Source organism: Sebastes fasciatus, chromosome 2, assembly GCF_043250625.1.
Source record: "Sebastes fasciatus isolate fSebFas1 chromosome 2, fSebFas1.pri, whole genome shotgun sequence".
NCBI lineage: Eukaryota > Metazoa > Chordata > Actinopteri > Perciformes > Sebastidae > Sebastes > Sebastes fasciatus.
Genome location: NC_133796.1, coordinates 31,720,554 through 31,748,466, shown reverse-complemented (window position 1 = coordinate 31,748,466; position 27,913 = coordinate 31,720,554). Strand labels below are relative to the sequence as shown.

General features: G+C 41.1%; 2 protein-coding genes and 1 long non-coding RNA gene across 9 annotated transcripts in view; 1 reads left to right on the top strand and 2 right to left on the bottom strand.

Annotated features, from left to right (window-relative positions):
• Nucleotide 1: 1 nt before the first annotated feature.
• Nucleotides 2-1,067, bottom strand: LOC141758348 (uncharacterized). Its single transcript, XR_012591862.1, has 2 exons — nt 386-1,067; nt 2-255 (listed from the first exon to the last, which is right to left on the bottom strand). It is a non-coding gene; the product is annotated as an uncharacterized LOC141758348 (long non-coding RNA).
• Nucleotides 140-13,580, top strand: rs1a (retinoschisin 1a). Of its 3 annotated transcripts, XM_074619620.1 has the most exons (8): nt 140-277; nt 2,468-2,566; nt 2,667-2,732; nt 3,083-3,108; nt 3,492-3,618; nt 5,798-5,939; nt 7,067-7,262; nt 8,444-13,580. In XM_074619620.1, exons 2-8 carry the CDS (start codon nt 2,557-2,559, stop codon nt 8,594-8,596), a joined length of 720 nt encoding a protein of 239 aa, XP_074475721.1. In that variant the 5' UTR covers nt 140-277; nt 2,468-2,556; the 3' UTR covers nt 8,597-13,580. The 3 variants fall into 3 exon arrangements, with proteins under 3 accessions (XP_074475721.1, XP_074475730.1, XP_074475738.1); XM_074619629.1 differs by lacking the exon at nt 2,468-2,566 and having other exon boundaries at nt 145-277; nt 2,643-2,732; XM_074619637.1 differs by lacking the exon at nt 2,468-2,566 and having other exon boundaries at nt 147-277.
• cdkl5 (cyclin dependent kinase like 5) overlaps nt 13,122-27,913 on the bottom strand; it is a 44,683-nt gene continuing 29,891 nt past the window's right edge. For 2 of the 5 annotated variants that reach the window (XM_074619540.1, XM_074619548.1), the window contains exons 13-21: nt 26,562-27,424; nt 24,555-24,895; nt 22,676-22,777; nt 22,286-22,391; nt 21,055-21,190; nt 20,438-20,543; nt 17,728-17,889; nt 15,882-16,148; nt 13,122-14,380 (exon numbers count right to left, since the gene is read on the bottom strand). In XM_074619540.1, coding sequence (XP_074475641.1) covers nt 13,976-14,380; nt 15,882-16,148; nt 17,728-17,889; nt 20,438-20,543; nt 21,055-21,190; nt 22,286-22,391; nt 22,676-22,777; nt 24,555-24,895; nt 26,562-27,424 — 2,488 coding nt within the window. In that variant the 3' untranslated portion in view covers nt 13,122-13,975. The remainder of the gene's footprint in view (nt 14,381-15,881; nt 16,149-17,727; nt 17,890-20,437; nt 20,544-21,054; nt 21,191-22,285; nt 22,392-22,675; nt 22,778-24,554; nt 24,896-26,561; nt 27,425-27,913) is intronic. The other 3 variants (XM_074619556.1, XM_074619573.1, XM_074619565.1) reach the window with 3 other exon arrangements.

Below are 27,913 nucleotides of genomic sequence, written 5' to 3'. Positions count from 1 at the left end.
ATTAAAAATGTAAAACTCTTTAATGATAAAGTTAATAAAACAATGACATTTTCCAACTCTTCATGCAGCAGCTCTCGTACGAATCCTCTGTTGAACCAGTGTGGCAGCAGCACTGATCTCCTGCAGAGTGATCACTTTTAGTCTATTGGTTCTCGACAGCCGGGCAGCCTCAGAGCTCACCAGTCTGAGCAGGACTGGTTTGGGAAGACTGTGCCGACCGGCCAGGAAGTCTGGTCTCATCCCGGCTGGACTGACCTGAAGAGATGAAAAGTCACAGGTGAGTTGCACTTAAAGCCTTGTTTCATGTCTCAATCCAAAGCACTGTAACTAAAACTTTCAAACACCACATGTCTGTGTAAGTTACTACTTTAGCTGTAGTTCTAACCTCTTTATGAGCTCTGTAGATGAGAGTGGAGTGAGCTCGATTCCTCTTCTTTGTCTGAGGAGGAATCCTACGCGTTGTTCGAACAGGAGCCTTCATTTTGCCTCTTCAGTTTTGTCAAAAACACACTCGCAAAAAGAAAATCAACTGATGAGATTTAACAGCAGCTTTTTCAAAAGGCCGTCAGGAATCAGAGCAGGACAGGAAAGAGTGAGTGAGGAATGAAAAGGAGGTTTTAATGAACACAAATTGAAGACAGCTTTGGTTAATTAGGCTTAATTACTTTCAGCCAGCAGGCCTTGAAACCCTCAGTGTGAGTTCACACGTCTTTGGCCTGAGTTTCTACTGTAGACACAAAAGTCATCATCATTTATAACCTTTTAAACCTAAAACAGTTTTGCCTACTATCACGATTCTTATCACCAGAGAAATAAATTCCATAATTATACAGCTGCATGTATTTGTTTTCTCTCTAGCAGTGAATGCTGAGATTGCCAAAAACTGTATTTGTTTAAGTTTTAACTCGCAACATGTTTTTACCAGAGATGGTGGACTGTTCTAACCCTAATAAACAAATGTCTGGGCGCTTGCCATCTGTGAGGAACAGCATTAGGAAAAATGCAGTCAAAGAGAGAGATGCATTTCTCATTATGTAAGATGTTGACATGCCAATATGCTCCTGCTCAAAAACATTGAGATATAAATATGACAGGCAATGCAAGAATAGATACGTTAAATGAAACTGATGACTCTGAGGAGCTGTTTTGCTCATTATCACAGTTCTTATTACTAGAGAAATAAACTCATAGAGAAGCAAATTTGTGGATATGTTTTTGAAGATTTTGGGGCTTTTCTCCCATTTCACAGTATATTTAGAAACTTTCAGCTCTGATAACTTGTAACTCGAGTTCAGATGGGATGTTGAAATGTAAGTAGATTTTATTCCAGGGTACACGTTTTATTTGATTTAATGGTGTTTAATTTTCATGTGACGATCCAATAATTCAGTTCTTTCTTTCAACAAAACTGAATTACTAAACACCATGATAAAAACGGCTTCATATGAATGTGTGCTTTAACAGGATGAATAACAGAAACAAGAGTTAGTCACCAATTTGGCATCATTTTTGGACTTGTATCACACTGATTTATAAGCCTACATAATATGTTGTTTCCTGATAGTATTCAATATTATCACATATTTTTCCTAGTCATGTTGTTATCAATATGACCCTTATAATTTTTGTTTGTATTATTTTTATAAATCCTTTTTTATTTGTACTTTTCGTTGTGGCTTCTGATATCACTGATATTACAGGTATTGTAAGCAATAAGAAATGTCTCACAATATGATACACTGTGCTGTAATATACCAAAGATAAAAGCAATAGAAATTTGAATTACAAAAAAAAAAATAAAAAATACTGGATTACTGAGCCTGATACTGATATTGATATTTAAGAGTTAAAAAAAAATCTGTTAACAATGTATCATAATTTTTTTTTTTACTTAAACAAATAACACAAACAAGCATTTCGGAATAGTTTAGATTTAAGACGTTTACAGTTTAAAAATAAACTCACCGGTGTTTCTGAATTACCTCAAACATTCTGTATCTTGGGCAGAAATGTCTTGTTACTGTACATATCGGCCAGCATACACCAATATATTTATGAAAGCTAATATTAGCCGCTTTACCAGTTGGGCTCTACTCTGAACATTTTCTGTCCTTCATTTTATCATTATTTTAAAAATGAATTCAAATGGTATACATTAAATAACATAAATGTAATTATGTTATTTTACCCTCTTGTATTTTCTTTCTTATATATTAAAATTAACATGATAATGCAAATGGCAATTGCAGCAAACATACGAGGAGGAGAGCCAAACATTCACACAAAAGTCAACCTTCTGGTCAATCATATGGATCACAAGGCCCAGCATAAGCCACCGCCACCCTCCAGGACACACACACACACACACACACACACACACACACACACACATACACATACATACGCATGCAACCCAAATCTGCCACATATCTGATTCATCACTCTGGTTTTTGTTGTTTTTCTGCAGGATTTTTGACTTGACCTCTGTGTGTGAATGTGTGGTGGTCGTTGGTGGCGGTGGGTGAACAGCTGTAGGAGGGGCTTTGTCAGATAAAGATGGCATTAGGTGAGGCCATTAGTGTCCTGTGGATTATTGTAATCCAGCCTCTCTATCACTGCTGGCTCGGTTGCTCGGTCTACAGTCGGTGTCCTCTGGTTTGGAGCAGGTTGGAAGATGGCTCTCTACGTGCAGCGTTTCCTGCTGGCCCTGCTTCTTCTTCTGGGAGTTAACGGTACGATTTGACACTTTACTCTCTTTTCACCTGGTGCTGCTGTTGACTTGTGAACCCATAAATAGAAGTGTAACATCAGGAATCTCTGAAGGAGTTAAATCACCTCACACTGGACAATATGCTGAAGAAAAACCTGGGAACCTCAAAGGATGAACTAATTCCTAACTGAGACTCTTTCACGCAGGTTTTTCTTTGGTGACACTATACTTGATTCTCTGTGTGTGTGTGTTGTGTTTACAGCTTTTCTTATTTAAATTGACAGATTAATGCACAGATTTTGTTTGCTAATGTGGGTGACTAATGTGTCCTAACAGTCTTTTTTCCCTCTTTCTGTCCATCTGCCTGAACAGTGTTCATCAGCATTCACGCTCAAGAGGTACGAAGAAACCTCAGAAAAATGTCAGAGATGATTGAACTCCTAGAGCAATAAAATCAGCAGTTTGCATAAAATGCAGCTCAGAGTTTAAAAACAAAACACTTTTAGATCAGCCACACCAGAGACATTTCATCTTGGAGTTTTGCAGTCTCTCTCCAGTTGACATTGGTCAATGTCAAATGATTTTCATTAAAAAAAAAAAAAATGGAAATCTGCTGAGATGAAATATTAGAAGTTTCAGTCTCTTTCTTGCATCATTATTTCAGTCATCCGTGACATTATTCTTTTTTTCATTAAAGTAATGGTATTTATATTTTTGGTATTTCTGATGACACTGCTTTGGATTGCATCTATTAAATGTTGTCTGTGTGTGTTTCTATGAGGTGGGAGTGTCTGAGGCGTGGACCAGCAGGTCTTGCAAATGTGACTGTGAAGGAGGTGAATCCCCGACTGAGTCTTCCTCCATCGTGACCGGCCCCTCCATGGTGCGAGGAGTGGACTGCATGCCAGGTAACATCCATCAAATACGACCTTCTGTCTGAAGAAAAAACACACAGCTTTTGTGCCAGTATGATAAATGTATGGTTTTCATTTAGTGCACTTAAATCTCCACCTTTTGTCCATTCATGATGAATTTCACATCACATGTGCACTTCAGCACACGCTGAGCATGGATTTTCTCATTTCTAATGAGGCCACTCTTTGATCTAGTTAAGTGACTTTTGTTGATCAAATTGAATCATTAAACTAATCATAGTACTTGTAATGAGGACTTAATTGTGATGGCAGTGTTAGATTCAGATAATGAACACACAAAGCTGTGAGCTGACGGAGAGAGTGGACGAGGATCAGATGCTGTCTGTCCGACTGTTTAACCTGCTTTGAGTCTAGTGTACAATGCAGTAGGTCTGCAACTGATGATGATAAAGAAAAGTAGTCCATTTACTATAATATAAAACATAGTAAACCTGCAACTATTCATATTTGAGAGGCGGAAAATGTTTCTTGAAAAATGATTTGAACAAATAATTGACTATCAGAACAACAGGTTAAATTTCTGTCTATTGACTAATCGATTAATCGACGAATCATTTAAGCTCTACAATGCAGATGGATTGAGCGTTTTAATGTGTGTGTGGTAGAGATAGAGAGAAGGGGGATCTCTATATGTACGTGTGTACATGCATGAGTGCATTAGGCTCATGATTTGTCGCCACAGGGTAGACATGCTCCACTGGACATCCTCAGAGAAGATAATGCAGATGGAGCCTTGAAAAGAAACAGAAACACCTCCACCGAGGCTGTGCCGTCCTCTAAATTTACGGTTTCAGTAATAAAAAATGTGGCCTGCTGGATCTTAATCTGCATCAAAATACACACAATATTTGGCAAATTATTTTCGATTCACTCTTGAGCTTGGAAACAGCAGATGACAAAATAATCCATTAGTAGCTTTTCGATCATATCACATCATCCATTCTTCAAATGGCCTGGGGTTTAACTTTCCACTAAATCTCTGCGAAATCTGCATAAATTGTTTTGGAGATCTCCTGCAAAGCAACAAAACAAACCAAAAGCACTGATGGCATCCTCACTGGGCCTGAGATATGAATCATGTCAGGCTTGAAGGGAAGAGAAGAGAAAGGCAGAGCTGAAGTACAGTGAAAGGGTTTTCCTCAGTGAATCAGTGTGTCAACTGAGCCACAAATCACATGGCAACGGGTGACGGAGAGGAGAGAGAAGTTCAGCAGATATTCATTATCTCAGAACACGACGCTCAGATTACGGGGCTTGTAATAGACTGTGCCGATCGCACAATCACAGAAACCGGCAATTACCACGACATGGACCTGGTGATGAGAAATGATGAGTGAGACAGACTTTCCTGCACGACCTCAGACTTTATTCCTCAGTTTCCCCTGTTAATTCAGCCATCTGAATAGGTTTTATTCTACTCTTGAAATACATAAGGGAGGACTATAGAGTCACCCGCATTACTGTTATGTAAACACTTATCTCCTGACTCACACAGGCGCTGCTGCTGCTGTATGCATTGTAATACTGGGATTAGACAGGATGTGACCCTGAGCCAGATAGGATTAAACCAGTAGTAAACAAAAGCACAGCAGGTTTCCACAACTGATGTTACTTCTGAAACTTTAGGGAAAAAAAAAAATCATCTCTCTCATCTCTCCCATTCATAATGTGTATTTACTAAGTCAACAGAGTACTTGCTCTCGTGTGTTTTTAGTGGAAGTGAGAGGGCAGATTGTCAGATCAAAACATGGGCGCAACACGGAGCTAAAGCTGTGGAGAGTAGAACACGGCCATCTGTCCGCCTGCCGCCCTAATGGACATGACTGATCTCTCACTGTGGAGAATTAAACTGCAGGCTTTTAGGATGAGATATGGGTCACACTGGGTCTGCTAACGGCGAGGGCTTTGGAAGCGTGTGAGGATGGAGAGAGAGGAAAGGATGGAGAGACGGAGAATTAAGGCTTATAGTGATGATCATTTGCTGGTCACATCTCTGTGTTTACTGCTTAGCTGTTACTGTTTGTGTTTTCCTCAGTCTGGGTGGTGACCTTGAAATCTACGTAGCCAGGAGGTCTTTAAAAACGTTATTAACTGAAATAACAAAAGGGATTTGAATTAAGACCTCTGTTTTATAACGTTGAACGTCCTGCAGAGTGTCCGTACCACAAGCCTCTGGGCTTCGAGGCCGGATCGGTGAATCCAGAGCAGATCACCTGCTCCAACGAGGACCAGTACACCGGCTGGTTCTCCTCATGGCTCCCCAGCAAGGCCCGGCTCAACAGCCAGGGCTTCGGGTAGGTACACGCCAACATGTACACTTTTCTGTTCACAAATCAAAATGCACTATTCCCAGATTCTAAACAAATTGCATAACTACATAGCTGCATGTATTTTTAATGAATGCTGAGATTGCCAAAAAGCTGTATTTGTTTGAGTTTTAACTCACAAAATGTTTTTACCAGAGATGGTTGACTGTTCTCACCCTAATAAACAAATGTTTGGGCGCTTGCCATCTGTGAGGAACAGTAGAAAGAATGCAGTCAAAGAGAGAGATGTAACCCATCTCTCATTATGTAAGATGTTTGGTTGACATGCCAATATGCTCCTGCTCAAAAACATTGGGATATAAATAAGATGGGCAATGCAAGAATAGATATGTTAAATGACACTGCCGACTGCCGAGGAGCTGTTGTGCTCAGTGTTGAGAGCTTTCTGTTCTTTCATTGTTTTTTCCCCTTCAATATTAAAGAATATCATAGCAACCCCTGAACACCATGTGTTTGCTGACCACAAGTACTTCAAGACCCCATGACATCACTACTGGGTGTGGTTACAGGTGAAACCTAGCAGACTTCTGGCCACACCCAACCACACCTCTCCAGACCGTTCTCACACCCAGGGGGTCAAATATTGACGCTTTGTCATTTGTTGCATAAAACCTGAAGTGACGCCAAGGGGCATGACAGAGCGGCAGTATGTGACCAGTTGGGATGAGAACGTGTTGTGTGGTCAGAGGTGAAACAGGCGTGAAACTTTCAACTAGAGAGGGCAGAGAAAACACTGTTTTTTTTTAGCCTTATGTTAAGTTACTCTTTAAGGGAAGAAATGCATGAAGATAAACTTAAAGCCTGTATATTTCTGTCCACAAAGATGGAAAAAAGTGATAATGATGGTAAGAATTAAAGCCTCCTCAAAACATAAATGAAATTAATGGATATACTAAATAAATAAATATGCTCTATAATGTTTAAGTCCAATTTCTTTCAATTTCATTCTTTACGAAATACTTAAACCTTCCGATATCAAGCTTCATGGGGAGAGCTGGGTGAGGAAAACTAAACAAAAACAACTTTAAGTCCATGTATTTTTAAATTTGTCAATATATACTACAATGTTTTTTGAGTACAGTCTTGTCCTCCAGGTGTGCCTGGCTGTCTAAGTTCCAGGACAGCAGTCAGTGGGTGCAGATCGACCTCAGGGAGGTGATGGTGGTGTCTGGGATCCTCACTCAGGGCCGCTGTGACGCTGAGGAGTGGATCACCAAGTACAGCGTTCAGTACCGCATCGACGAAACACTCAACTGGATCTATTACAAAGACCAGACTGGAAACAACAGGGTGAGTTTGACAAAACTTGAAAGGACAATTCTGCCATTTAACTGCCAGTTCACCTTTTAAACCTTTTAAACTTTTACAGGTTATTTATTTTTTGTATCTTTTGTTACAAAAATATGATAAAATCTGATCTGAAATGTGATGAAGATATGTTATCTTGTTAATGAGGGCTTGAACAGTGAACACATTCATATATTGCTATTATAGTAGATTTTTTAAATTTAGATTTTGAATATCTGTTACCGGACAATGTATTTTATTTTTTATGTTTCACCTACAGTACACTCTTGTACAGATTAATGTGTTCATTGATAATTTAATTTAAATTGAATAATTGTTGAAATAATTTATCAAACAAGAAAGCCAAATATTTGCTGGTTGCAGCTTTTAAAAAGTGAGAATAAACTTTTCTTTTACTTCATATCATCGTAAATCAAATACATTTTTGGTTTTGGCCTCTTGTTCTCAAAAAACAAACAATTTGAAGATGTTACCTTGACATTGAAATTGTGACTTTTCTTTATTTTCTGATGTGTTATAGATTCAACAACTAATTGATAAATCAATAATGAAAATAATGGTTTGCTGCAGCTCTACATAATAATCATTGTTGATATTATTAGTAGTAACGTAATGTAAAAATCTGTATATTCAGTCAGTATTAATTTTATTTATTGTCCTTAATTTAACCAGGTTAGTCCCATTGAGATCAAAGATCTCTTTTACAAGGGAGACCTGGCCAAGATAGTAGCAAGACAGTTATAGTGAAAGTAACAGACAGCACATAAATTAACAACATTATAAAACTTGCTCATACAAAACACTTGCACACAGACAACCTGGACTGCAGCGATTTCACCAGAGCCTTAAACTCATTCAAGGTAACTAAGTTTTGAAGTTGAAGATCAGATTGTACATTATTCCAAGCAGAAGGTGCCGAAAACCCAAAAGCTTTCTTTCCCAATTCAGTCCGTACTTTGGGAACAACAAATTGCAAAATGTCCATAGAACGAAGATTATGACTTCCAGTTTTTCTTTTTAAAAGAGAAGACAAGTAAGAAGGAACTAAACCAGAATGCTTTTGTAGATAAACACATACCAATGACTGAGGCGACGAGCACATAAGGATGACCAATGTCAGTCTAAATGAATCCATCTTGACCTTTCACCTCTCTCTCTCTCAGGTGTTTTACGGAAACTCTGACCGCTCCTCGTCGGTGCAGAACCTCCTGCGGCCGCCCATCGTGGCGCGCTACATCCGCATCCTCCCCCTCGGATGGCACACACGCATCGCTCTGCGTCTGGAGCTGCTGCTCTGCATGAACAAATGCATGTGAACCTTTTCCTCCCCCGTCGAGACTTTCTCCCAAAACTTCATCTATACCTACATCGCCCCGTCGTCAGAGTGTGTGTGGTCTGTTATTATATCCACAGATTTGACCTCCTCTAGAATACATTTATAACATTACAAGTTGAAGACAAAAACATTCTGTTGTTAAAAACACCGTTTTCATTTCATTGAAATGTTTGTTCGACATGCTCGATGAGCTTTGATTCACTCCACTCTTTATCATATCTGTCTAACCAGTCTCACACTGGGGGCTTTTTAATTTGGTGAGTTCTGTTCCATTTGCAATGAAATTGGCATAAATTCAAAGCAATAATTAGACACAGAAAGGGAGAGGAAGCGTTGCTATGGAGGTCGTATCCAACGGTCTGAGACGAGCTCCTCCAAAAACATTTGTGTCCTCCTGTGAAATTCTGTCTGCTTCTCCTGATATTTAACGGTAAACACAGACCTCTCAGTCCTCCTTATTTTCCTTAAAGGATAAGGCTGGTGATGTTCTACATGTTTCTTACTGTCAACAAATCCCATCAAAAGACCAAAACCAACAATGAATTGATTCTACCAAGTATTGTTTGTGTGACCAAAGCCATATCTATTATTTTTAATATATTTATTTTTTATTATTCCCCAAAACTATTAAAAACACATCAGCCACACTGTTGCATATATGTGACATGCTTATAAAGAACACTGTAGTTTATTTTGAGTCAATAACATACACCGTTCTGCTACAAAAAGAATGAACACATTGTTGAATTTGGTCTTTTAAAGGGATTTGTTGGTAATGCCAGACTATTCTTTAAACATGCCTGTATTTCACTTCCTGTTTTCTTTTTTATTTGCTCTCAATTGTTACCTCAGGAACATTTTTACAGATATCACTCGTGAGTGCTGTATAAAAATTGAAGGATGGAAATTTCACCAATGTTCAGATGTGGTTTTGTATTGTGGTTTACTCCTGATTTTAACATACCAATTCAGTTTCCCATGGTGCTTTGGGAATACACTGCAGAGTTGTATTTACTCTGAAGACGTGTTCTTTATTGTATCTTTTTCCTTGATTAAATCAATACTTGTATCACATCTCGTGTCGCATCCCTCTGTCCTACAAAACAAACATGTGAGCCATTCAAAATTGTACAGTTGGCTTTTATTATGAGACCCTATCATTTTTAAAGTAGAATGGTCAGTATAGATACACTCTATTATTTCTATTTACACCCTGTAAGAAGTGGGAAAAACAGCTTAATGACAAAAAAAAAGAACTGATGTTTTAGGAAACACATTCATATTTTGTGAACAAAAAGTCTTCTCATCTCATCTCAAGTTGTCAGTGAATGTGACTTGCTGGGGGTTGAAGCCTCCATCTCCATCTGAAGTGTTGAGTCAGTAAGCTAATATAAGGCTTCGGGTCACTGGCAAGGCAAGCTTAGTCATCACTCTGTCCCGTTAATGATACAGACGAACCCACTTCAGCAGTCATTTACAATCATTAGCAATCAGGACTGTCAATAACACACAACATGGGGCGGTTTTACCAGCCCTGGGTCATGTTCAAGGACAAATTGGAAATAAAAAAATGTATTGCAGAGCGATGTCTTGATGTTATATGTGGACACTTCTCCTGCTTTAATCACAGTCTCCTAATGGAAATCCTTCTCTGTGCTATATTTGGCTCCAACTCAACTAGCCACTGATTTGACCAGTATACAATCTGCATCAGTCCGAGTCTCTTTCTGAATGTTATTGCTTTCAATCAGCCGTGTGGTCAATTTGTGTTTTTCTTTTTTTTGCTTGTGTATTGTCATCCTTTTGACAGATGAGAAATAAAACAGGAATTCTCTCTTTAGTTCACAGATGTCTTGAATTTTGCACAAATGCATCCGTCATCTGCTTTCCTTAGTTCCCTCCTTTTGTGATATAAAAGCTTTTCTTCTTCACTTTAAGCTTTAAAACCACAGAGGAAAAGGAAGGAACGAAGGATAAAGGTAAGACTGGAGGGACAACTATGCTGTATTTTTTTTTGCCTAGGCCACTCAGTGTTTTTTTTTTTTTATCATCCACAGGTCAGTAGACAACAAGTAAATGCTTTTATGAATTAAGTAAAATCATCCCTGATCATGACTATATATACTAAAATCAAAAGTTGTAATGCGAGTACAGTCGGAAAACCAAATTCAGATCTACAAAAGGCATTTACAAAAACGTTGATTAACACAAGCTTTTAAAATGCACATAGAAAAATGTAAACACACATTAAAGGATAAGTCTGGTGTTATTTCATATCTTTCTTATTGTCAACATATCTCATGAGAAAAAGCAACCAACGTGTCTGCGGGCCCAAAACAGACCTGCGTTAAAACAACATAAGGGGGGGCTGCAGGAGTGTTTGTTTCAGGTACAGTGAGACAAGAAATACGATCCAGGAAGTCCAGTTGGATTAATGTGTTTAAAGGCTTATTAGATGCCAAAACACTAAACAGCTGTTAATACAACTCTGAGTTAGGATTTTACAACACTGGAAAGTTATCACTGCTGTGATTATTTTATCTATCGTCACAACAGTTGTGAGACAAACAGGACGAATACAGCGTACACAGCTACAAGTAATATAAGTTGTTTTTTTTGGCAAAATACTCAAACAGGAGTAAATAGTGCATTCGTTGGGGACTATTTTCAGCTGTGGATTAATACACATTTGGTTCTGCATTTACAGCAACAGAACCGTGAATGTGGGATTGATTCAAAATAATCTACAGTGCCCATGTTCATGGTAATGAAGGTAACATGTCACCTGGTGCAACAGAGTGGCTCACTGATGTGTTTTTAATAGTTTTTGGACAACAATAACTGGAATATATACTGGCAATTTGCCAGAGATGATCTTATAGACTAAAATGTACCAACGTTGTAACCTACGCAAGGCCATCCCTCACTCTGCGTAGGCTACAACACTGGTACATTTTGGTCAATAAGATAATTTCTGGCAAATTTCCTACTTACTTAAAGGGACTGTTTGTAACTTTTTAAGCGTATAAATGTACCGGGTCGGGACACATACGTGCTCGCCTATGCGCGCTCGCGTGTGGCTGAAGTCTCGTCTCCTCTGCCTGCATGCCTTCACTCACACCGTGCGCGTTCTCGCGTACTCGCTCCACCTCTAGATGTGAACGCACGCTCACTACACACTGCAGAAGAGTTAGTTTAGCTCTGAGCATATCTAGTGAATGTACACTGGACGTTTGTGCAGAAACAAATGCTGCAGCTCCTCCAGACCAACAGAGGTTTTCCGTGTCTTGTGAAGTGACGGGGCTCCGCAGAGAGAAACGTTGTCGTCTCGTTACCGACCGGGTGCCGGTGTCTTCCTGCTCACTCCGGCTGCGGGCGGAGACGACAACGTTACTCGCTGCGGAGCCCCGCTGCCTAAGCCTGCGCTGAAGCAGGAAAAGCCAACACTAGGATCAGCAGTGATTCATGGAGAGACCTTCGTCTGGTCAGCTAACATTACTGCCAAGCAGCTGAAATATAGAGTGATATTGTGGTTTTAGCTGACGTGTGTCGCCTCACTGTTTTGAGCGATGCTCGTTCATGTCTATTTAGAGCGAGCAAGCGCGAGCCCGACGCTGACTTTCGTTGATTTAACGGCCACAGGTGTCGCTGTTAACAAGCATTTCTGAAAGTTACAAATAGTCCCTTTAAGTCGGAGGTTTGTATTTCTGCAAAACAGTTCTAATCTTAGGTCACATAAAAGGCTTCAGTTTAAAGTGCCTTCTATCAGTACAGGAGCTAGCAAAACAAGCCCGTTCCACTATGGTCCTTGATCCTGGAACGATCTCCAGACTAAGCTTATCTCTTTAAATGATTTAAACTTAGAGTAAAGGAAGTGGTCACTGTTGCTTCAATTAAATAACAAACACATGCACCATATTGTTGCTGCCTTGATTCAATGTTGTCTTGTTATGTGTTTGATGCTGCTATTTGACCCTGTTTTGACAAGGTCTCACTTGTAAAAGAGGTTTTAATCTCAATGTGACTTCCTAGTTAAATAAAGGTTATGTGCTATATCTGGTTTTGAATACACAGACAAAACTTGTTCATGAGATTTGTCGACATGAAGAAAATATAAAATTGCACCAGACTTAACCTTTCAGATCTTAAAGGTTGTAGGTGAGGTATGCCTTTTTGCAGAATGCTCTCTGACAATCTTGCACACTTAGATGTTGTATTTGAGTTAGTCAAACCTCATTTCAAGAGGCTAACTTTTCACCAGCACAGTCCATGTCCGTTACTTGCTGTTAAGGCTGAAGACAAAAGCAACATGGCAGCACGGAGCTGGAAAACTGATAAATGAACTGAGAGACTGAAAATGGGGCTGATTTTCAAAATAAGAGCGGGACATAAAGTGAACTGACTGTATGTAAAGCACAGAGCCGAAACAGTCTCACTGTAGCTGTTCTGCTACCAAACCCTGTTGACAAAATAGCCCGACTTGTCACAAAACCTTCAAACTGATGTCATGAGGGTGATGCGCAGATTTATAAGTAATGTCCGAGATTTTTTTTTCCCACTTTGGGCAACAAGTATTCATCAATATTTCTTTACATTTTGATGAAACAAACAGAGAAAAAAAGGTAAAAAATAACATGATATAACATGATAAAATCTGTTAATAACATATCAAATTGAACAAAAAAGGACATTCACCATTATTAAATATTCTTTTTGACATACTGTATTATCAACACATAAATATCTATGCATTTCTTTGTGTCGAAACTAAAGCTCTTGCAATTACACATTTAATTCTATATTACCTTATAATATTCCCATATAGCCTACATACTGTGTCATTTATAGCTTATATCCTTGAATTTAAAACAAATAAATATTTAATAAATAATGTTGATATAAATCTTTTTTTTCTTTTTTCTTCTTATCAAATATCAGAGCTTGAAAAAACATTTGAGTTTATTGGCCACCGGTGTGACATGTTGCTTTGCTGTAGTGTCCTGCGAGCAGAAGATGGCAGCAAAGAGGCCACGTGGGCAGTGTCTCCTTGACAGGAAAGATCAGCTTATTCTGATGTTCAGTAGAGAGAGAATAACATACAACTGATACAGTACTGGCATCCCGAGAGGGACTGGGCCATTTCCTGTCTCTGATTCCCTAAACACCAGCTGTTACTGGTGTTTGGCCTTTCCACGTCTAGTCAGAGACACGAGCATCGACAAACGTTTCTGAATGAGGACTCGATTCAGCGAAACAGGCTTTCATGTAAACTTTTACTACAGTACCATGATGTCTGGCAGATGCTTCCAGGATGGAGACATATTGGAGGTGGCGTGGTTTGGAGGCGGGGAGGAGGGGTTTACAGCGCTGTCTCCTTCAGGTCGTTGAGGTTTGGCATCCTGGTGCGGGAGGCTCTGGTGAAGGTGGGTCCGTTCTGCCCCGGTTTGATGCCCAGCTGTTCGGGAGTGAACTGAGCGCCCTCCGCCCGCTGTAAAGCAGACACATGCCAGCTGGACTCGATCTGTCCAGGGAGGGGGTAGCTGGGCTTGCGGCTCTTGGCCTGGGCGGAGCTGCTCACCCCAGGGTGGCCCCTGCTATCGGCGTGCCCGCGAACCTCGGAGTAGCCCACTTTGGAGGGGGGCTGAGGGGGGTTGGGGAGGGGGGCTTGGAAGCGCAGGTCTGGAGGAGGAGGAGGAGGCTGGCCTTGATTTGAGGAGGAAGGGGAGAGGTGAAGGAGCCTGCGGAGTGACTTGAGTGGTTGACTCTGTTAGGAGAGAAAGAGATGCAGTTGATGAATGATCTTAAAGGAGAAGGCTTCGATATTTTTATTATTGTCCACAAATCCCACGAAAAACACCAAACTCAACAGTGTGTTAGTCCGTTTCTCAAAACTCAACCCTGTCTGTGTTCTCTCCTACTGAAAGACATGAATCTTAAAAGTAAATGTAGGAATAATTGTTGCAGGAATTGTGGATAAAATGAAGACTTGGTGTTTCTACAAGGCCAAGGACGGGACTTAATGGGTAACTTTGGTATTTTTCAGCCCCTATTTTGTTGTGTTTTTGTGTCTAACTGACTAATAGCGACAACAATTTCTGGAATTGGTCCAGTATTGATAGAGAGCGCTGTAACCGGCAGCTGCTCACAGACAGCTGCTCACAGGCTACAATATGGTGCTATTGGGGCAAGCTGGCGTCGTCATTTACGTCCACTAAAAGTGCTTGTTTTTGCCATGACAGGTTCAGATTGTTATTATAAGTGTCTGACAACATTATGGAAAGAGTTTCGCTCAAGGAGAAGTCTCATTCTGAAATCTGGCGTATCTGGAATAGAGGAATACATCCAAGGTGGAAATGCGAGTGCCAGCCGGGCAGAGTCTGTTGTGTTGGAGCACAGAAAGCGTAGCTGAGTGTTATCTAAAACATTTTCAATGTCATGGCTGATTAGATGATTTAAACAATGTGGATAGGGTCTTTGAATTCGATAGCCGCCCGTATTTATTGGAGCCAGAGTATACTGATATTCAGATTTCCCAACGAGACTTCTCCTTGAGCGGGACTTGGACACAATAACAAACAGACTGGATCAAGCAAAAGGAAAAAAAAAAAAGGTTTCCTTTCTCTGTTGGGTCCTTTCCATAATGTTGTCAGACACTTATAATAACAATCTGAGTCCGTCAGTGGTAAAAACAAGCACTTTTAGTGGACGTAATTTGACGCTGCTCACTTGCCCTTGCAGCGTTTTCCCTCTATACTGGACCAATTTTATTTTTTGTCCCTATTAGTCAGTTAGACACAAAAACCTGGGAAAATAAGGTCCAGGTTGAAAATACCGAAGTTACCCTTTAACCCTGTATTATTATTTATTTTATTCTATTTCATTTTACTCTATTGAATCAGACTGATGAAAACCTGGTAGGTTAAAAATCTTAAAATCTGTTACCATGCAATAAATGTATGTAAAGCACACCACTGTCTCTCTACAAGTAATATATTTGCGACAAGATACCTGGAAAAAGGACGATATTCACGGAGGCTGGCATGGAACTTTATATTATAAATATTTTCATTGAAATAACTAAATGAGATCAGGCTCAACAGCTTCTTAGCCACACTTCCCGGTGGTAACACCTGTATTTCTGAAAAATCTGTTTTTCATATTTCATATATTATATGCAGAATTATGTGTTACTAAGGGGCTGTTTTGGTTAGAAGACAACGTGGTATTATGATAATGCTCCAGTCTCCAGTATGTCGGCTACTTACCTGAGAGTGTGAGTCCACTGGTTTTTCTTGTGGCCAGTCATTGACTCTCTCTCTCTCCCTCCCTCTTTCCCTCTCTCTCTCCCTTTCTCTCTCTCTTTCTCTCTCCCGTTCTCTCTCCCTCTCTCGGTCCCGGTCTCGGTCCCGGCTCTGTTCCCGCTCCCGGTCTCTGTCTCGGGATCGCTCACGGTTTTTCCGCCGGCTGCCGTGGTGAGAGGACGACTTGGAGCTCCTCTGCAGGGACAGGTGTTCTTGTCCGTTACCAGGAACCTGACGTTTCAGAAACAAAAACACAGGGATATTACTATGAGTTATCCAAAATGCTGACTGTGGTGACCTCTACGGCGAGGTCCCCACACTCATCTTCATCACACAACACATCTCACTCAGATACCGGCGAGGTTCTTCATGCACCTCTGGCAGCACCAGACGAAACACAAGGAGCTGGTGATGTTGATGGTGATTAGTGATGACGTTATACAGAAAGAAATGCACAAGTTCTCAAACAGTTTTGTGTATGTTTACACTGTTATATACAGTTGGGCTGCAACAATTAATTTCATTATCAATTAATCAGTTCATTATTGTTTTTTGATTAATAGATTAATTGTTAAATTCATAAAAACATTAGAAAAAAAGTGAAAAATGTCTTTAAATCTCTTGTTTTGTCTGATCAGCAATTCAACTATTTTTTTTTTACAATAATATAAAACAATGAAAAACAGCAAATTACCATATATTATTATATAGAGGTGGGAATCACCAGTGAACCCACAATACAATATTATCACAATACTTAAGTCACTATACGATCTTATTGCGATTTTAAACATTTTGCGATATGCTGAGTATTGCAATAAGATTTATTGCAATATAATGCAATTTTATATGTTTTATATAATAAGATAGTTTTCACTCTGTTCATCTCAGAGTTTTCATTCACGTATCTTAAGGTCAAAGGTCAAGGATTCCTTAGGTGTTTCTAGTTTCATATGATGCCAGTATCTTCACTCTAGCTTTAAAACTGAGCCCGCTACAACCTCTGAAAGACAGAACAGCTGCCGGGCCGTCTGATTGTTGAGAGGTTAATAGTTTATATAGTAAAAGATCGATACTACATACATCCGTGTATTGATATAATATTGCCACGCAAAATATCGCGATATTATTCTGTATTGATTTTCCCCCCACCCCTATTATTATATTAGTCACAATATTTGGCTTTTTTTACTTGATAATTGACTTAAACAAATATTTAATTATCAATTAGTTAGATGAGAAGTGGAGCTTTAGAGGTGCTGCTAAGTGGATTTTGTGACCTTTGGACAGAGGATAGCTGTTTCCCCCTGTTTCCAGTCTTTGTGCTAAGCTAAGCTAACTGGCTGCTGTCTGTAGCGTCATATTTAATGGACAGACATGAGAGAAAATGAAAAAACACATTTCCCAAAATGTCGAACTATTCCTTCCTACAGCACAGCACAGAGTCCATACATGTGTGCAGTATGAGTTTGGATACATACGTGCTTACAAATGTGTTGAATATGTTCATGAGCCTCATATGATACAATCATGTTTTATGTGAAATGGACGAATCCCGACGTGCAGAAGTGTTGGCCTCACAAACATGTCTCACAATGCAATGTGAATACGAGGTGACCTGAATGTGACACACATGATCGCAAAGACATGATGGATGCACAGACACCGTGCATTATTAGACTCATTTGAAATCCTTTCAATTTGGAATATTTCTCAATAAATCAGTCATTGAGAGGATTTCAAATGTTCAGCTCATTCAGGTGAGTGCAGTGTGAGTTGACATGCAGCCGTAGTGTTGAGGTTAGATTACTGGAGAGGCAGGGTAGGGCGCGGGAGGCTGGTGTTGTACCATAGGCGAGGCGACTACAGGAAGGACTTTGACAGCTGAGTTGTGCTTTAAGCTATTCTTAGAGCTAAAGAGGGGGAAAAGGCTTTTCTTGATGCTGGGGTTCCTCCCGTCCTCCATGTCCGTCTGTGGAGCAGAAGACGCACAGCCACAACTCTCAACACAAATAGTCGGACAGCAAACAGAAAATCAGCTGCAGCAGCAGATCCTGAACCAGCTAGAGAAACACCACTTAACAATAGATACAGAGAGAACGAATCAATAACAGCATGAACATTTGATTAAGATAAATAGAGAGGGTGGAAATTCAGACCAGCATTAAAGGATAATTGTGTCTGATTTTCATCATTGTGGCCATCATTTCTATCTGTTATAATAACATCGTGCTATCCAAAGTAACTGACATGGTGACATCACTACAATGAAGTCCAACTGGGCAAGAAATAAGCGGTTTATATCTATACCAGTGGATCTCAACCTTTTTGAGTCGCGACCCCCCCAGAATAATCAGGTTGGTGGTCCATGCACACTTTGACTCACACAAACACTCAATAAAATCTATTCTGAGGCAAATTATATCACTGGTACAGGCGATGTAATGTAAAAAAACCATTCCCCAGTTTGAAATATGTTATTATATTTTTGATATGTTATTTTATTTCCATCTGGCGACCCCCCTGGGGGCCCGACCCCCAGGTTTCCAACCTGTTGGTAATAATCAAAAGTGTGTTTCCATCTTTTTTTTGTTGCACATTTTCAGTTTTTAAAAAAACTGAGGGGAAATGCTGAAAACAAAGAAAATAGGAATAAGTAGTTTGTTGTCATAATCTGCCCTGCTCCATGTTTTTCCATTCATATTATACTAGTTTAGTGTTTCCTGTTTTATTTTGTTACTCTCTTCTCATTTCAGATCACTTCACTTCCTGCCTTTGTGTGATTTCCCGCCTGTTTGGGGTTTCTTGGGGCCTTCAAATGACACTCGTGAGCTCGTGTTTACAACGTGGGAAGTCGTGTACACGATATGCTCGGCGTTCAAGTGGTTAAGTTGTGAGAACATTAACGTTACTGACGGCGTCTAGATGCGACAGAGGCTAACAATTTAGCAAGTGGGTAACATAATGCAGGAAATGCAAAGACATAACGACAGAGGAAAAAGATGAGGCCGTTGGGAATATCAACATTTTCCTCAGACTTATAAGATTATGAAGAAAAACAACACACGACTAAAATTACAATATATTCACTTATTATACACCGAAAAATGAATTTCCATGGGCACCGCCATTTCTGGCAACATCAACAAACACGTCACAACTCGTGAACTCTGAGCTTTCAGAAACTTTACACTTATGAGGTTGTGAATACGACAACAGGGGGGCATTCATATGGACTCATCTGGTAAACACGGTAAACACGACCCCACTTGAAGGCACCATCTGTCCCGTCCTGATTAGTTTCACCTGTCCCTCGTTAGCCCTGCACTCAGCAGACCTCCTGCTCACCTGTTCCCACTTCCCCTATCAGTCATCCAGACATATATTAGCCCAGGTCCTTTGTTCTTTGTCAGCTTGTCGCCGTAGTTATATGGCGTTTTGTTGCCTGGTTTCCTGTCATCTGCTTTTCTGTAACTTGCCTGCTGGACCTTCTGCCGATTTGGACTCTTTCACCTACTGAAACGTCAATAAATCCCTTCAGTAATCCTGCAGCCTCCTCTACTCTCTGCATTTGGGTCCAATCCCTGTTTTAGTATTCGCTGCACTGTGACAGTTTTTACAATGGCTGAGATGGAAAAGTTGGTGTATCGATAAAAAGAAAATGCAACCAAGTGCAGTGTAAAAACAGACTCAGCGAATCAATTATGATGTACATAAAACATGTGACCGTTCCACTGGAGAGATGAAAATGAGAACGTATCCTTCCTTTATATAATAGATAAAACGAATATTAATATATAATGCAATATTTCCATCACGTTTTTCATTGTTTGATGCATTCTTTTAATCACATCATCTCTTTGCAGCCCCTTCTTCTGCAGTGGTTTGACGGAAAATCACCACCGCCCACTGTTCATCTCAAACTCTTAATATTCACATAACAGTAGTAACTGAAAACATGCATTGATTCACATTTTCTTTTGCTAATTCTTCAGGAAATTTTGTTAAAATGTTTGCTCCATTTGAATGAAAACTTGACTTGTGAAGGTGCACAACTTTGAGTACAGCAGGTCAATGTTGAGGAAGGAAGCTGGTAAGTTTGGGTCATAATTTTACAGATCATGTTCGTTGTCTCTTCCAGATAAATTTGATAAATTGGGGATTTTTTTTTACAATCTGTCTGTTCACTTCTTGGTCTGTTGCACTTCATTGTAGCCATGTCGCCGTATTCCCAGATTTTAGCAGTTAACTTGGTGAGTCCAATGTTATTATTACCAATAGGAATGATGGCAGAAGATATTAAAATAAGACCATAAACCACAATTACCCTTTAACACTCTTGGTGGTTAATATCAGTGTTCATTCACACAATAAGTTAGTTTTCACAGTGTTAAGCACAAAGCACTACTGATCAGCACTTTCTACACACTGAAATAAACTTTATAAACATGGGAAACATCACATTGAACCAGAGGAAATATTTCTAAGTGTGCTGGATGAAATGACTTAAATGCTCTTACTATTTGTGTCTTCTTCTTCTTCTTTTTAATGGCTCTGAAGAAGCCTTGTTTCTCCTTCTCTTTGACGGGCTCCGGAGGATTCATGACCATCACTTCTGCAGCGGTCCTACGAGGTAAAGGTGGAAAAATTGTGCACAACCTGAATAGATAATGTCATGAATAGAATACATATCAGTATGAAAATGCAGTATGAAAATAACACCAGTCATTAACTTTTAAAACAGAAAATTGAAAAAAACAACAGGTAATTAGAAAAACAGAAAATAGTATAAAAAAAGCACAAAATTAATTGTTATTTGTTCACTTAATATCAGATGTGCTATCTTATGGTTCATCATGACAATAAATACAGTAAATACTGCTTGTTTTTCAACTGTCAACACAAAGAAGAAAATATTTTTTTCAATTCAATGACAATGTTACAACGTGTTTTCATTCATTTCATTTAGAGACTGTGATAGTAACCTTGTAAAATCGGATGGAACTTAATCAGTGTTGTGACAGACTTCATGTGACAGTGAGGAAAATGTGTGAAGTAGTTTTACTGCTGTATCGTAGCACCGACTGTAGTCACAGTCAATAAGAATACCATACCAGTTCAAAAGATAAATTCTCACCAGTCGAAAGCCGTCTGGCGCTTGGAGTGGTTGGCCATGGCGACAGGGTCTCCGGGTACGACGGGTACGACCGGCCCTCGACCCTGCCCGACGCCGTCATGGAAAGAGGAGGAGTTGTCTGGTCTGGGGGAGGGGACTGAGGAAACACAAAGAGGAGAGGGTATTATTAAAAATGTATAACTCTGCAGATTTATACTGAGGAGCGCCTTCGATGTTATTAATGTGATGACCCCTGTGGTTTTATCTCCACTGCTCAAAAAAATGAAGGGAATACTTAATCATCACAGTATAACACCAAGTCAGTTAAACTTCAGGGATATCAATCTGTCCATTTAGGAAGCAGAAGTGATCACTTTCACCTGCTTTGGTGCAAATGAAAGTGACAACAGGTGCAATGGAGAGGCAACAGCAAGCCAACCCCCAAAAAGGGAACAGTTTTGCATGTGGTGGCCACAGACAATTGCTCTCTCCTTATCCTTCCTGACTGATTCTTCTCTAGTTTTGTGTTCTGCTAGTGTCATTGTCACTACTTGTAGCATGAGGCGGTACCTGCAGCCCAATCAGGTTGCACAGGTAGTCCAGCTCCTCCGGGATGGCACATCCATACGTGCGGTCGCAAGAAGGTTTGCTCAAGAGCATGGAGGAGATACCAGGAGACCGGCCGTTACACGAGGAAGGCTGGACGGGGCCGTAGAAGGGCATCAACCCAGCAGCAGGACCGGTATCTGCTCCTTTGTGTGAGGAGGAACAGGAGGAGCACTGGCAGAGCCCTACAAAAATGACCTCCAGCAGGCTACTGTTGTGCATGTTTCTGACCAAACTGTCAGAAACAGACTCCATGAGGGTGGCATGAGGGCCCGACGTCCTCTAGTGGGACCTGTGCTCACAGCCCAGCACCGTGCAGCTCGATTGGCATTTGCCAGAGAACACCAGAATTGGCAGGTCCACCATTCTCTTCACCGATGTGACATGCGTGATATTACGCTGGTGCAGTGATCCCTGGGTTCCTCTCGGTGCAGGACAATGCCCGGATGTGGCAAGAGTTGTAGGCAGTTTCTGGATGACGAAGACATTGATGACATTGACTGGCCCTCACGTTCCCCTGACCTAAATTCAATTGAGCACCTACAGTACGGGACGTTAAGTATCGGTGCAGCCGACGCCGCCAAGTACCGCCACAGACTGTCCAGGAGCTCACACAGTCTGTCGCTGGGAGATTCCTGTTCCTTACCTCGGTAGAAGCTGCCGACTCTCCGAGGCATCGACTCAGTGAAGATCATCCGGTTCTCCTTGGAGGAACCTCCGTCCTCGCCATGAGGGTCGTGATACATGCCGACCTGAGAAACGCACACATCGTGCGGACAAACACGGACACAGGAGCACACAGATTTCCTCAGTATCTTCATATTTTTGACTGATCATCTCATTTAATCTCACTTCATTTCTTATCGTTAGCTGACACACTCTTTGCTGGCTCACATCACAAGACAACCGGGACAATCTTAGAGCTTTTCAGCGGGTTACATTTATACCAGCGACAACGTGCAGTGAAGCTGTTGACCTGAGTAGAAACAGAAAAAGCTATGGAAATCAGCGGAAGGGAGGAGTCGGGGGGTCGGACCTCGTTTTTAGAGCGCTGTGTATGAAAAGCAGCAGTGTTGTCCCTCGTAGAGTCTTTGATGGGGGCACAAGGGTGGCTCATGTCTTTAGGGGGCTGCTCACTCTGTTGGGAAGACGGACAGGCGCTGGTCAAAGCAGACTGGAAAAGCAGCATGAAGCAGTGATAATGTGAGACAGTGATAGTCCCTGCACACACACACACACACACACACATATATCAATATTTACAATACGTGTGTTAAAGAAAAGAGTCACCCTCATGCATATCAGGAAATGTGGTATTTTTTCTATGTATGTACCCATTTTTTCTCCCGCTTCAGTAATTTCAACATTTCTCAGATTCACTTTCAACATTTCCTATTAAACTGCATTAACCATGGAGTTTAGATGTGAGCTTTAGCTGCAGGACGAGAGCTTCAGTGATGGTGGAGCAGCAGTAGGTTTTCCAATACTTCCAATACTCAACATCTTGTGGCTGCATTGCATTATTGCATATTTGACTCAACTTCTTATGTGTTGTATTTAATATGTAGGTATTAATTGCTGAGCTGAACTTGCCTGTATTCATGAAAAAAATATATATAATATTATTTATATTATATTATTGTTGTTAATATATTATTGGGCCAATAATATATTAAAATATATTTATATTTTTTTCTACTTTTTCTATATAGTAGTTTATAGGAAACTAATTGTTTTTTCCAGATGAATTATGAAATATATTTGACTCATTTTGTGATGTTATATTTAATATATGCTTGTTTAATATTGATCTTGATGTTTCTAGTTAATTTTTCATGCTCTGTCCCCCACGTGGGAGTATCAGACAGCATCCTTCAGCTCTGCTCTGATTGGTCAACTTGAGAGTAGATTGACCCTCAATCATGCAGATCACAATCACCTGAGTGATGAATGTGTTTGTGTCTATATTTTGCTTGTTCTGCTCCGTGATGGTGATTTGATAATGACTGACAAAGATCTCCGTGAGATCGAAATGTCAGGTTACAGTGAAAATACGTAATAATTGGCCACACTGTCATCTGTTTATTTATTGCCTCCTTCATTGTTCTTAGATCCATTACTTATGATTAGCATTTTATTAATTGATCAGTTATATAAATATAGATTTCCTTTTTAACTTTGTGCCCTCATGGAATGTGTTAGTGTTAATATTGTAGTGGTTTGTCTTTTTTATATGTCATGTGTATCTCTGCTGTTTTATTGTGCATGGGCGACTAAACCAATTAATAAAGTTATCTAGTTAAGAAGACTAATAATTAAAATTTGAAAATAAACACAAGAATTAGTAGAGGTGTAACAATTGATTCAACGATCAACGATCCAATATCATTGATGCAAAGTGAAAACATCGATGCATATCATCTTTAACATACGCCTTAATTTGAAATTCCCACGGAACGTCTGTGTCACCTTTTCTGTCCAAGCCTATTTGTGAGTATAAATGTAACTTTCTTTTTTTATTTATTTAAAACATCTAAAAACGTTTATTATATCTCCTGTACATTTAGGACTAAATGTTGTTTAAAACCCTCTCTACAATGACAGAAATGTCATTCTGGTGGAGAACACTAAATCCCCTTTACTTTATTTCAATTTATCTATGTTTGCTTAAAAACAGTTATTAAAAAATATATATTTAGTCTAAAAACTCAGAGTGGGCTCAGAGTTTACTGTTTCAGACATCATGTGTTATTTTTAATTAAAAAGGATCCTGCACTGCGTGTTTATGTTTCCTGACCGGCTGTAGCTGTGGTAGAACATGTAGTGTCTGCATTAGAAAATAAGTTATTGTCAGTATTTTAAGGTGAATGTTTCCTTTAACTAGCGCCACGCTCTCAGGACTGTCTGCCACTAACCCTCGTCATGTCCTCGTTGCAGTCCTCTCTCGAAGAGCTCACTGAGTGTCCGGTCAGGTTGGTCCGGTGCTGCAGCTGGGGGGAGAGGAGCTGCAGGCTACTGGCCCGCGTCGGTATCGCCTGCCCCGGTGGAGGCAAGCCCGCCATCGTACTCTCCACCCCGTGTGGTCGGTGGCGCTCCCTCCTCACGTACATGGAGTGGCGTTGAGGCCGTTGCTGAGAGGAGAAGGGGGAGGTGTAGCCCAGGCCGTAGTGATAAGATTCATGAGGGGAAGGCAGAGTGTGAGTGGAGGGCATCCCTGCTCCTCCTGGATCCAAGAGCTCCGGCGCACCGGCCTCCTCTGGAGAAGAGCGAAGACATCAAAGTCATGATTCTTTCCATTATTGATTATTCTGTTTGACCAATCGTTCAACCTATAAACTGTGTGAAAAATCCCCATGACCAGTGTGACATCTTCAAATATCTTCTTTTGTTCAACCGAAAATAAAAAAATCTTCAGTATTTAATTTACAGAGACATTTGAGAAGCTGGAATGTTTGACATTTTGTCTGATGAACTTACTTAAACGATCAAAATTGTTGTCAAATATTTTTCTGTATTTTGCCTCATCGACTTTTCAACACTACACGTCAAAGTTGTCATTTGTTTCACGTCAGCCACTATAATTACTGCACCAATTACACAAACAGATAATATATGGGGAACCAGTCATAACGCTATTCATGACAATGAAATTTACAGGTAGATTATGGACTAGTTGTATCCTGAAGATGCTTTATATGTACAGAAAACTCTTATGTTTTGGTTCCCAGCAAAAAGACTTATCTTGAAATATTGGACATGTGCTTGTCCGTCCTGCTTTTAAACTAACTTAAATTTGATATGACAGAAGTGCATCTGGTAAAAAGTTCAACAAGGTTTGGTGGCCATTTTAAAAGGTCTGGATGAAGACATGGGCTCTCTGGGCAATGTGACAGAACAATGACTTACAGCATCTTAGACCCCCTTTACACCTGGCATTAAAATGTGTTTTGGGTGATCGGATCGCAATCGGATAGTGCTTGAACATGTGAAAGTAAATGCACACAAAACACACTGAGGACTGATTGTGATCCGATCGGTCAAACCACTTTTGGAGGTGGTCGGGGACGCATTGTGACCACGTTGAACACAAGTGTAAATGCGAATGGGTTTTAAATCCACATCCAACAACTATGTGGAACGAAGACTACCGAGTGACATATTTTGGACTCAGTAGTAATTAACAGCGGGCATCATCATCAAATACTCAAAGCTTCGGCCGTGTCTGCAGCGTGCTCCAAGCGCTCCTCCAGTCACTGGACTGTCGTGATATACCTAAACTTTATTATATTCATCATATACATACAGGTACATACATGGAATTTTACCTTGGGGTGACGAAATGGCGAAATGCCGGGGAGCAACTTGGGGTTCAATGTCTCAATCAAGGACACTTCCATATGCAGACAGTAGGAACCGGGGATCAAACCAGGACGACCACTCTACCCACTGAGCTACAGCTGCCTTGGCCTCTCCGGCAGCGCCCGGCTGCAAGCCTGTGCGTATGCCGCCTCCGGAGGCTTCCTCTCAGTCCTTACGGACGGAGCAATTGGATCTCAATCTGATCTCAATGTAGACACTGGAGACTAATACTAGGTGTAAAAGTAATCAGGTTAAATCATATCTAGATACAATCTGGACACGAGACGCGTTTTAATGCCAGGTGTAAAGGGGGTCTTGGTGTTTTCTGTAGGGACTGTGAATGACGGTGATATGTTAATAATTTGACTGCTTTCTGTTTTTGTTGGGTGAGGGTGGCTGCGAAGATCTAGTGTTTGATGCACTGGATATAAGTACTTTGAAAAACCTTGAATAATATCGAAATAAAAGGCTGGTTGAAGCCTGAAGCCAAAGGCACATTTCCATCCTTAATTTAGTGGACAATGAAGTCGACTCTTGAATGCAGATGTGACTCTCAAACTCACCCGGCGCCAGAGGTTTATGTCTGGATTTGTGTCTGGACGAGGAGTCCAGTGTGCTGCTCTCCATGCGGACATTGCCGCTGCTACGAGAGGCGGGGCTGTGCCCGGATCGATCGCTGTGGCGAGCAGAGGGGCTGCCGGGTGGCCCCTGGGGAACTGAAGGGGCGTTGAGGTCTAAACAGCTGGCGGGGAAGAAGCGGGCGCCGGGTCCCACCCCTGCTGTCGTGTTGGCGTTCGGGTCGTCTAGGTGGAGTCGACCGTCGCTGAGGTTCCCTACAGATTTGGCGTCACTCAGCGCGCTGTGGCTCTTGGACAGGCTGAGATAAGAGGCTGAACTCTTAGAAGAGGACGACATGGATCCGTGGGCAGAGTCGGCCATACTGTGGGTGTGTCGGCCATGTTGCTTCTCTGCTCCAGACTGCAGCGTGTTGGTCTTGCCTTCCAGGAAGGTGTGGCGGCCGGCCTGCTGCTGCTGCTGCTGCTGCTGGTGCTGCTGCTGCTGCTGCTGCTGCTGAGAGCGAGAGGAGCTGGGTTTGCTGTGGCCGTACTTCGCCCCATGTCCCTGGTCCGGCAGCTTTGGAGAGGGCCCCATGCTGAAATCAAACTCCGTCTTGCCTTTAGCTTCTTTGGGACTGAGGAGGGGCGGCAGGTTGTTGTTAGCCAGATCTTTGTTGGATGAGGCAGAGCGATTGAGGGTCTGGGACATGTACTGGGCCTTAGGGTGAAGCGTAGGGCTTAAACTGGACGGGGCCGGTTTGTTACCGTTGAGGAAACTCTTGTTGCCGAGGTGATGGAGGTCGCCATGGCGAGGGAGGCTGGAACATTCTTTAGTGTTGGAGCGACGGCTCGTGCTCTTAGTGTGACTCCTGGAGGGGCAGAGGGACGGACGGATAACACTTGCATTATATTAGGCTTCATCTTAAAGTTCTAATCTTTGTGAATGTTGCACAAACCTGCACTAAAGATTATATTCCCTTAACTCTTATTCCAACAATACCTCTACTGCTTGAACTGTTCAGTCTCTCAAAAACAACAACATTCACTTAAAGGGCCTGTTTGTAACTTTTTACACGTATAAATCTACCGGGTCGGTTTCCCATGCGCGCTCGCGTGTGGCTACGCTGTTCAGACTCCTTGTGGACACTAACACAAACTACACGGAAACACCACACCACATCTAGTGAAGCCCGTCTGTTAAACAGTGTTGGCGGCGGTCGGAGAACGCGGGGGAGACCGTAGCTTTGGTCTCCAGGGCCAGAGTCTCTGCTCCTCTGCCTGCTTGCCTTCACTCACACACCACGCTCGTTCTCGCTCCACCTCTAGACGTGCATGCGCGCACACTACACACTGCAGAA